At 38.4% G+C, this 11,311-nt stretch overlaps 1 protein-coding gene across 5 annotated transcripts in view; it reads left to right on the top strand.

Moving 5' to 3' along the window:
* The window catches only part of Adgrg2 (adhesion G protein-coupled receptor G2), a 95,452-nt gene that overhangs the window by 14,208 nt on the left and 69,933 nt on the right, over window positions 1-11,311 (top strand). For all 5 annotated transcript variants that reach the window (XM_029564787.1, XM_029564786.1, XM_029564785.1 and 2 more), the window contains exon 3: window positions 6,172-6,290. In XM_029564787.1, the coding sequence (XP_029420647.1) occupies window positions 6,172-6,290 (119 nt within the window). The remainder of the gene's footprint in view (window positions 1-6,171; window positions 6,291-11,311) is intronic.

Raw genomic sequence — 11,311 nt, 5'->3', positions numbered from 1 at the left:
ATATATTTAAAATCTAAATATTACTGCATCTTCAGCTGTATTCTATATGTTTTGATACATAGTGCTTTTTACTGATAAGGTCAAATTTTGATGAACTATCTTATTCATAGGTAATGCTTTTGCTTTAAAGTCTATTTTTTCTGATAGCAGTAAAAACATGTTTCTTTACTTTTTGTTTTGTTATGTTTTGTTTAGTTTAGTTTAGTTTTGTTTGATACAGGGTCTCACAATGTAGCCCTAGGTGGCCGTGAACTCACTATGTATAAAAGGCTTTCTTCAAACAACACACAGAAATTCACCTGCCTCTGCCTCCTGAGTGCTGCTATTAAGGACATGAACCACCAGGCCCAGTTTACTTTAATTTTTTTTTTTTGAGTCAGGGCCTCAAACTTGCTGTGGGAAAAGGCTGTCCTTGAACTGATCTTTCTGCCACCACTTCCCAATGGCTGATATTATAGGCACGTGCCACCATCTCTGGCAAAATAGTCTTTTTTTTCAGTACTAAGGATTGAACTCGGGGCCTCATGCATGCTATGCAAGTGCTCTACCACTAAACCTTATCTGCAGCACTATTTTCCCTTGGATGTTGGCATAGAGCTTTTCCATTCCTTAACTCTCAAACTTTCGGTGTCATTAAGTTCTAGTTGTGCCTTTGTAAATAATATATAGTTGAAGGTTGTATTTTTTACCTAATAATATTTTCATTTTAATGAAATAATTTATTAAGTTATATTGTTTTGTTTTAATTTTATTGAGCTTTTGTACATTTCATACAACAGTTCTTAGTCAAATTCAGACCTTATCCCCCGTCAGACACAGAGACTATACACCCAAGAGATGCCCAGCCCTTGGTGACATATCTACTGTGGGACCTCTACATTTAAGACTCATGGAATATAGAAGAATGGGAGGTAGAGAGAAAACTAGAGCACCCCTCAACTCTCACCAGTGACACTTCATTATACAACATAGTGTGAGGCACACAAAAGGCCATGATTGGCCAACTTTTAAATAGTAAGAGACTACAGAGTGTGTGTCCCTGGATAGGACTCCTATATTATATTTACTGAACCATTGAATTAAGTGTTTCTGTTTTTAAATTTATCATTTTTTCCTAACTATTCTTTGTTTCTTTTCTCCCTTTTCTCGTCTTTTCAGATAGATTGAATATTTACAAAATCATTTTGCCCTCATCTACTACTTAGAAAGATATTTGTACCATTTCTATTCTTCCAGTTTTCCATGCTGGAGACTGAACCCATGGCTCATTCTACCACTGAACTAAACCCCCCAATCCCTCCTATGTCTCTTCTTTAATAACTGATATCAATATTATAATATATTGACAGTTGGGCATGGTCTCTCTAGTCCTATGTGGAAGAATGAGGCAAGAGGATCATTTGACCCCAGCCTAGGCAACATAGCAAAACCATACCTCATCCCCAAAACATATATCGACTCAACTTTTCCATACTTAAAGCTAATCAGTAGCTAATTTTATTTTAGCCTAATCTAGGATAAATACAAGGACCTTGGCAGACTCAAAAAAATTTTGTTGAGACAGGGTCTCATGATACAGCCCTGGCTAGCCTGAAATTCTCTCTATACACCAGGATGGCCTCGAACACACAGAGATCTGCCTGCTGTTGCCTCCCAAGTGCTAAAATTAAAGGTGTGTACCAACATACCTGGCAGACTTTAATTTTTAAATTCTATTATTTTCATCTCTACATTATCTTATCTATTTCATATATGTGATATATATATATATATGCACACACATATACATATATCTGCTACATGTTTTAAGGGTTCTTTTGAGACAGTATCTCATGTAGTCCAGTATGGCCTCAAACTTTCTGTTGGTATGTAGCCAAGAATGATCTGATGATCTTGAACTTCTGATTCTCCTGCCTCTACCTCCCAAGTGCTGTAATTACAGGTATAGACAACCATGCTTGATTTTATGTGGTGCTGGTGATGAAACCCAAGATTTCATGCACACCAAGCAAGCACTCTACCAACTGAACTACATTCTCACCCCTGCTCTGTTTTTATTTTATCATATTTTTTCTAATTCCTGCAAGTTGTTATTATGTGTCCTAATTAGCTTTAACAATCAACTTGATATAGCCTAGAGTAACCTAAGAACGGAGTCTCAGTTGAGGAATTTCCAGATCAGATTGGCCTGTGGGCATATCTGTGAGGAATTGTCTTCAGTTGTTAATTGATGTGGAGAGTCCATTCCCTGACAGATGTTCTGGGGCTGTATAGGAAAGCTAGCTAAGTATGAGCTTGAGTGAGCCAGCAAGCAGTTTACCTCCATGGTTTCTGCTTCAAATTCCTGTTTGAGTTCCTGCCCTGAAATGACCCTTTTCCTTCCCTATGTTGCTTTTGGCCAGAGTGCTTTGTCACAGCTATTGAATGAAACTAGAACATTATTCTTTATATAGTCAAAGTTCATTAGGATTTACCAGTAAATAGTACCACCCTTAGAACTAGGAAACTGGGACCTTTGGAAGTGTCTCATGATTTAGAGGTTCCCTCACTAGGTCTTCTCTAGTTGTAACACTCTCCAAAAGACAAGAAGTCGGGCTGAAGAGATGGCTCAGTGGTTAAGTGACTCTTGCAGAGGACCCAGGTTCGATTCCCAGCATCCACATGGTGGCTAACAACCTTCTGTAATTCCAGTTCCAGGGGATCTGACCTCCTCGGGCACTGCACGACACGGGTCCACTTACAAACACTGTGCAGGCAATACACTCATACACAAAATAAAATTAAAATTAAAAAAAGATATCTGGCACAAAGAAGACATGCCTAACTGAAACACACCTCCTGTTTCCTCTCCCAACTCTTGCTTCTGGATCCTGTACTAGGAATCCAGGAATTCCCTATCCATGCATTCTTAGCCTAATTCCAGAACTTGAGCAGGCCTCTTCCCTACAGAAAGCCCTGATGAATGTGAGCAGATCCCTAGACCCAAGGAGTAGATACCTAAAGGAAAGGATAGATGATCAAAGGGTGCGTGCCTGTAAAAGGAAAATTGGATACTCCAACTGTTGTAACGCCTGAGTGTGCACAAAGCCTCTTGAAATTTGAGATAGAGCCTTACTGAAAGAGCAAGGGCAAACGGTACCTCCTTTTGAAATCTTGGCCTGTATCTTACAAGTGTTCCGGATGGGCCTGACCATTTTCTTTAAGCATGTTTGTTCTACCATCTCACAAGTTATGCCATCTTCCTGAATACATGTTTTAGGATTAATTTCAGTAGGGATTTCTTGGTGGAAAACATTACAGTTTTTGTCTGAAAATGCCATCATCTTGCCCTCATTCTTGAAAGGTATTTTATTTTCATTGCGAGTAGAATTTTCTTTTGGCAAATTGTAGGTAATATTCCACTGTCTTCTGGTTTCTGTTGTGGCTTCTGAGAAGGTGTCAATCTAACAGTTGCTCCTTTGAAGTTCAATGGTCTTATTTTCTCTAGGTATTGTCAAGACATTTTGGAAAGTCTTTAGGTTTTCTATAATTTCATTATGAAGTATCTCAGTGTAGATCTCTTCTTCTGTGATTATTGTGATTGAGATTCTTTAGGCTTCTTGAATTTGTACAGTAATGTCTTTCACCACGTTTGACTCAATTAGTCATTATCTTTTCAAATATTGAATTTGGCCTACCCTCTCCTCTTTGAGTTTCATTTATTTTTTATTTACTTTATGTTTCTTTTCTCAATACTTCTTTACTTTTCTTTAATACAAATGGGCTCGAGTACAATATGCATTCTCTCATGTATAGTTTTTTGGGCTAATGTTACACTCTGGAAAGCCATCAATATTATTATGTATTGCTGTATCAGACATTCAAACATCCTTCTTCCAGAGAGACATTGATATATTTTTGTGCAACTATATTAATATTGCCATTTGAATAAGTCAATTGAGAAATCAATAATATATCATTATGATCTGGGCATGCCAACTCACCCCTGTAATCCTAGCCCTTGTGTGTGTCTCTCCCTTCCCTCGTGGGCCGTTGGCCACCAATCCGTGAGGACAAAAGGAGCAGAGGCAACTAATGGGGTCAGGACAGCCAGTGAGGATGATGGAAAAAGCTTTCCGGGAAACTGCTTCAGTGAGACAGAGCGTCTGTTCAGTGGGGGTTGGGGGGGGATATAGGGTGGAGACGGTAGGCCAAGCTTCACCTGATAGGTGTTCATAGTATGGTTTATTTGAATGTGGCAGGAGGACCCTGTCATCTGGCTATAGTGCATTGCCTAATTATCATATAGAAAAAACCTGGGGGCAGTTTTTGTAGGTAACTATGCCAAAGGTCATGTTCCAAATAAGGCCAGGCATCTGTGCTTGGAGGCACTTTCCAAATAAGGTCATGCAGAGAGCAGGCAGCCTCCTCTGAGAAACGGAGTCCTCCATACAGTACTGAGCTCATTAGGGCTATCTGGACATGGCAGACTGCAACCTTAGCAGCAGGGTTCCCCAACACCCTTGGAAGACTGAGGCAGGAGGTTCACCACAAGTTCGAGACTAGCCTGGGCTATTTAATGAGTTCCAGGCCAACCTATGCTACAGAGTTAGACCCTGGCACACACACACAAAAGAGTATAAAGATTAAAGTGTTGAAGAGATGGAACAAATCAGACATTTATAATTTAGTAATAAATTGCGTTCATATATAATACAATTTATGAACTTTAAAAATGTAAGACCCCTTTTGAAGAAGTCATAGTCTATGACATTATTATGTCATGTCAAGGAAACACTCACTGTTCCTGATATGGCTGTGAATTAAATGACAGGATTCTTGAAGATGGCCAACTTTATTTGGAGACCGAGTAAACTGTGGTTTTTGTGTTTCTCTCTGACCTCACCACTTTAATCCCTGCATTGCCTGACTATACATGCTAGGTATAAAATCAGGATTTTCTGAATAGATGAATGGATGAATGAATGAATGAATGAATGAAGAGTATAGCCACCATTTATAGAGCATTCACAGTGCTAGCCGCTAAGCAGAGATCTGTTGCTCACTCATCATAGCACTCCTAGCAGGCTGATGCAGTTATCCCAATTCACTAAATGGGAATTTTAGCCATTGGAAATTACTTGTCCAATGACACACCATGTGAAAGAGCCAGAAGCTTGGAAATCATTTTCTCTAGCCTTTATCATGTAGTGTACACACTCTGTCTTCACCTTTGCAGAGTTGCAGTGGTGTCTGGATTTATGGGTACCTTAGTCAGGAGTTCTGCTCACTGAGAGTACACAGCCTGGTCATAGTCACTTCCCCTCTGGCTATATAGAAGGAGAGTATTCAGTGGTCTCACTGCTTCCTTGCTGTGCTTCAACCCATGAATATGTTACTGGCTTCTTCCTCTCTCAGCTTCCCTGAGTGCTGACTGCCTTCAATAGAGTTGCTGAACTCCTCCACAGAAGGAGGACAGACACAGTCTTAGCATTTTCAGTTTCCTGTGTGCTGATTTCTCCCCAAGCCAGTGCCCCCTCTACCACATATATTTCTTCTCACTCACTCCCATTCAGCCCTGATGTCTTATCTAGTATATATTGAGTCTCAATAAATATTGATCGAATGAATAAATAAATGAATGGTAAATGAGGCTTTTAAATTCAATTCTGCTGTAAACTTCACCGTTTAGAAAATGTTGTTTCATTGATGACTAAAAGTATAAGCAAAGATAATAGAATAAGGTGCAATAAGGAAGAAATGTAGTGTAGCTGGCCTTTTATATTATAAGAAATAAATACTGTGGATTATTCAGAAGTTTCTGTGACTCCTTTTGATTCCTAACATAGTTTTTAACCATTCCTCACATAGTGGTAATAATTATGTATTAAATATTTTAGCTGTTAATTTCTTCTCTTGATACTTTGCTTGTATTTGTATTTCCCATAAATGCAGATGAACTACTGTGTTTATCATTTTGAATATATCTTAGTGAATGATCATCCCTTAATGAACATGTGTTTTGTTTTTTTTATAGCCATAGCCCACAAAGCATTGCTAATTCCTGGGAAGCATAATCATTTAAAGGAGGCAACATGGAAGTTGTCTTGACTAAGGAATGACATTTGAGATATTACTATGTTGGGATTATGACAGCTGTCATGATCTGTTGTACTCTTTATTTTATTCCAGGATGTTTTTATCTTGTGGGCAGTGTGGCCTTGTTGGCAGATCTGAAGAAGGTTTACCGATGCTCAAGATATTCCTTCTCATCATTTCTCTTCATGTCGATCTGGTTACATCTCTAAAAGGTAAGCTATCAGTTTTCCTTCTTGCCTTTATTTATTTATTTATTTATTTGTTTGTTTGTTTATTATTGTGTGTGCATGTACACAATGTCAGGGGGTGGCATGTGTACCATGTTACATGTGGAAGTTAGGACAAGATTGTAAAGTTGGTTCTCTTTCCACTTTTATGTGGGTTCTGGGGATCAAACTCAGGTTATCAGACTTGAGGAACAAAGTGTCTTTAGCCACCAAGCCGTCTTGCTAATCATTCTTTCTTTTATTTCTATTTTTGTATATATGATTTTTGTTGTTCAGAATTTTTTATTATAGTAAAATATGTTTAGTAGTTGCTATTCTTACATTTTTATATTTGTGTGTGTGTGTGTGTGTGTGCATGTGCGTGTGTATACACATGTGGAGGTCAGCAGACAACTTGTGAATTGGAGAGTTGGTTCTTTCCTTCTACCGTGTGGGCCCTGGGGATTGAACTCATGTCATTAGGCTAGGCAGCAGGCACCTTTACCCACTCAGCCATCTTGCTGGCGCCAATAGTTACCATTTTTAAGTGTACAGTTTGTTTGCATTATGTACAATCATATTTTAGGGGCACCCATCACCACTAGCCATTTGCAGAATGTTTTCATCATCCTAATTAATAACTGTGTTTATTCTCCATTTAATCTCTATTCTTTTTGCTTATATGAATTTGCCCCTTCCAGGGGCAAAATTCTCATATAAGTAGAAATGTATAATATTTACCCCTTTGTATCTGATTTGGTTCATACAGCATATTTTCAAGAACCATCTAATTGTAGTTATTCATTTGAATTTTATTCCTTTGAAAGGCTGAATATAGTTCATTGAATGTGCATGCATCACATTGTGTTTACTCATTCATACATTGATGGACGTTTTGGTTGTTTCTGCTTTTTGACTACTGCAAATAATGCTACTATGAAGATGAGTGTACACATATCTGAGTCGCTGCTTTGATTTCTTTGTGGTATATACCTAGAATTAGAACTGCTGGATCGTATGGTAATTCTGTGCTTAACTTTATGAGGCATTGCCAGACTGTTTTTCATAGTGGCTGTCTATTTCACATTCTTACAAGCAAAGAACAAAGATTGCAGCTTCACCACATCCTTAACAACACTTGTTATTTTCTTTTGTTTTGATGATAGAAATGAAGCAACATCTCACTATGGCTTTGATTTGCATTCATTTCCTTAATGATTAGTGATGTTAGCATATTTTCAAAACTTATTGGCCTTTATATACCTTATTTGAAGATATATCTATTTATATCCTTTTCATCTTTAAAATTGGGTTGTTTTGTTGTTGTTGACATTTTGTTGTTGTTGACTCCTGTTCTTTGTGTGCTATGTATATTAATCCCTTATCAGATAAATGATTTCTAAATATTTTCTATTTTCATTCTCCATAATGTCTCTTCATGCATGCAAGTTTTTAATTTTGACAAGGTCTAATTCATATTATATTTTTACTTCTGTTTTCTATGACTTAGTATCATATCCAAGAAATCATTGCCACACCCTATGCCAGGAAGATTTCTCTCTATGTTTTCTTCTAAGAGTTTTATGGTCTTAGCTGTATGTGCTTAAGTCCTTTGATTCACTGCAGTTAATTTTTGTGCCTGAGTCTATCCTATTTTCCCACTGTCATTTGTTGAAAAGCCTGTCCTTTTCCCTTTGAATTATCTTGGTACCATTGTCCAAAATCATGTGACCAAATGTGTGAGGGCTTGTTTTGGTGTTTATTTGGTATGACTAGTATCTACTTGAAGGCATTTCTATACATAAATTTAAAGAGAATGTAGCCAAATGAAGCAGAATTTTTTTCAGAATAGGGAATTTTTGGAAGCTTATTAATCAAGGGATGAAAAAGAAAGGGAGCAGAAAGGCCAGACGTATTAAGGCTTCAATCTCTGGTGTTTTATTAAAAAAAAAAAAAACTAGAATCTCAAAGGTTGTCCTCAGACCTCTACATGCATGCCATGTGCAGAAAGAAGGAAAGAAAGAAAGAAGAAAGAAAGAAAGAAAGGAAGGGAAGGGATGTAGGATGGAAAGGAAGGAAAGAAAGAAAAAGAAAGGAAAGGAAGGAAGGAGAGAGAAGGAAGGAAGGAGAAGAATGGAAAGGAAGAAAGGAAAGAAAAATAAACAAAAGAAAAAGGAAGGATGGAAGGAGAGAGAAGGAAAGGACAAAAGGAAGGAAAGGAAGGAATGGAAGAAAAAATGATGATGCTTAGTCTGCATTGATGACTTACAATGTGCCAGGTCTCTACCTCCTTTCCACTTGTCCATTCACTCAGTCCTCTGAACCAGACCTGTGAAGAGGAGATCCTAGTCTTCTCCCATTCTTCAGACCTAGAAGCTGAGGCTCATAGAGATAACTTGCCCATGGTTGTTAGCTCTTGGGAAGTGTTAGAGATGTCATTTGAACCCAGGAGTTTTTTTCTCAATTGTATGTTTGTAATCCCCAAACCAGGGTCCTCAAACATGAATGTGCACCAGAATTTCTCAGGGGGTCTGTTGAAGCACAGGTCACCAGGGCCTTGCCCCAGACTTTGTGAATTAGTAGGTCTAGGGCAGGGCCTGAGAACTGACATATTTAGCAAGCTCCCAGATGGATACTGATGTATCATCACCAGTCTAGGGACCACACTTCAAGAACCACTGTTTACACAAGTGATGGGAGACATAAGGAGGAAGAGAACATGCCTCCTGATAATTATCATGGTATATAAATCCTGTTGTGACCATGTTATGTCTGTATAAACTCTGCTCACATAGAGAATCTCCTTAGGATACTACCAGAGCACTGAGGGATTAGTAGGACAAAAATCAATCATCTCTACTGATGAGTTAATGTCCCCATGGACATTATTGATTAACAAGTAGCAGAGCCATAAGATGCCAGAGTTTCCATCTCATGTTTCAGTGCTTTTTTCCACCACAAAAAGAGGAGACAAAAATGAAAGCTTTGCATTAGAAATAAATCTTTTGAAAAATTATATTTTAAAATGATGGGCTGGGCATGGTGGCAATATGCCTATAATCTCAGGACTCAAAAAACAGGAAGGTTATGAGTTTGAGACCAGCCTGAACTACCTATTGAGACCTTGCCAGAAAATTTTTTAAAAACTCAAAAAAACTTGGCATGGTGGTTCAAACCTTTAATCCTAGCACTCAGGAGGCAGAGGAAAGCCGACCTCTGTGAGTTTAAGGCTATTCTAGCTTCTATAATGAGCTTCAAGCCAATCATGGCTATATACTGAAACCCTGTCTCAAAAATAAAACCCAATGGAACAAGAAGGAAGGAAGGAAGGAAGGAAGAAAGGGCAGATAAACAGGGAAAGTGCATGGCTATGGAGCAAACTTAAGTAGAAAAAGACTGAGAGACTTTGCTTAGAGTAGTTTATGTCGTTCTTACTCAGGCTCAGGCTTTCTGGTTGTATTGGACCAGCTTTCTGTTCCTGAATCAAAATACGTAACAACTTAGGAATTGGCTAGGGAGTTAGGGTAAAAAGACCCCAAAACAATGTACCCAGTTTCTGGGCTAAAAGTCAAAATGTCCTTGGGCCTGTTAGCAACATATTCTTTTCCAAATGCCAAAAATGTCAAAAGTATTTGGGAGCTTGTATCTAATCCTTAAAAGATTTTAGGGTTACCTCTTCAGAGGGGGAAATGTTGGAGGGGAGGGAGTGGGCATAGATTTGATCAAAACACATTATATATATGTACAAAATTCTCAATAAAGTTTTTGTAAAAGTTAAAAAAATAAACAGGAAAAGATTACAAAAAAAAATTACTGAAGACATGTGAGGCCTCGTCTGGCCAATACACTATGAGAGATGACACCATATGTCAGTTTGAGGTAGAAAGATAGAGGTGTGTTGAGATGCTAGCTTGGGTCCCTAAGTCACTTGGTGACCCATATTGGACATATACCAAAAATAAGAAATAAACTTTTGATGGAATAGGAAAAAAAATTAAAGAAGGAGTACATGAAGTTATCAGAAAAAAGTGATGGGGAGATATGGGAGGAGTTGGAGGGGAGGGAGTGGGCATGGATTTGATCAAAACACCTTATATGCATGTATAAAATTCTCAATAAATTATTTTTTTAAAAAGTGGAGAGATTTATTTTGGTTTGCACTTTTAGAACTTTCAGTTCATGGTCAATTCACCCCATCACTTTTTGTGTTTGTTGTCAGACAGTGTATCATGGCAGGGGATGGGTGGCAGTGGAAACCCATTCAACTCATGGTAGGATGAAAAGAGAGAGAGGAAGAGGAAGCAGACAAGGAGTCTGCAGTCCCTTTCAGGAGCATACCCACAATGAACTCAACCCTCCCACTAGGCAGATTTCCATTACCCTCCAGTAGCAGAAATTGGGGACTAAGCCTTTAATACTTGGGACTTTAAGGGACACTCCAGATCCAAACTATAGCACCAGTGAATTGGTTTCTTAATGCAGTGGTTCTTAAGATGTGGACTGAAGATAGGTATGATTAGCATCACCTTTATCCTTATTAAAAATGCAGATTCTAGACCCTTCCTTCCCCGCCCTGCTGAGTAAGAAACTTTGGAGGAAGCCCAGCATTCTGTGTAGTAGCCAGGTCAGGTGATACATGCTCAAGAATAGAACCACTGGCTCAAATCACTGCCTAACACATTACTGCTCATAGTGTGTTCAAGCAGAAAGCTGAGGCGATCTGGGGTTAGACCCCCATATACCTTCTACTTGCTATGGTATGATCAAGATTTGCCACTTAACAAATACAAGCCTCCACCTCCCATCTTCCCAACAGGAGGAGCTGTTTTAAAGCTGTCTGTCTGTCTGTCTGTCTGTCTGTCTGTCTATCAACTCATGAAGGCAAAACTGTTTTCTGAATTAAGTATTTTGGGATTTCTGTTTTGTTTTGTTTCACTTTCTTTTGTTTTCCTTTTCGAATTTATTTATTTGTGGTGTGTGTGTGTGTGTGTGTGTGTGCGTGTATGTATGTGTTTATGGGCATGCAT

Source organism: Nannospalax galili, unplaced genomic scaffold, assembly GCF_000622305.1.
Source record: "Nannospalax galili isolate Female #2095 unplaced genomic scaffold, S.galili_v1.0 scaffold217, whole genome shotgun sequence".
NCBI classification, from domain to species: domain Eukaryota; kingdom Metazoa; phylum Chordata; class Mammalia; order Rodentia; family Spalacidae; genus Nannospalax; species Nannospalax galili.
This window is presented reverse-complemented; position numbering and strand designations above follow the sequence as displayed.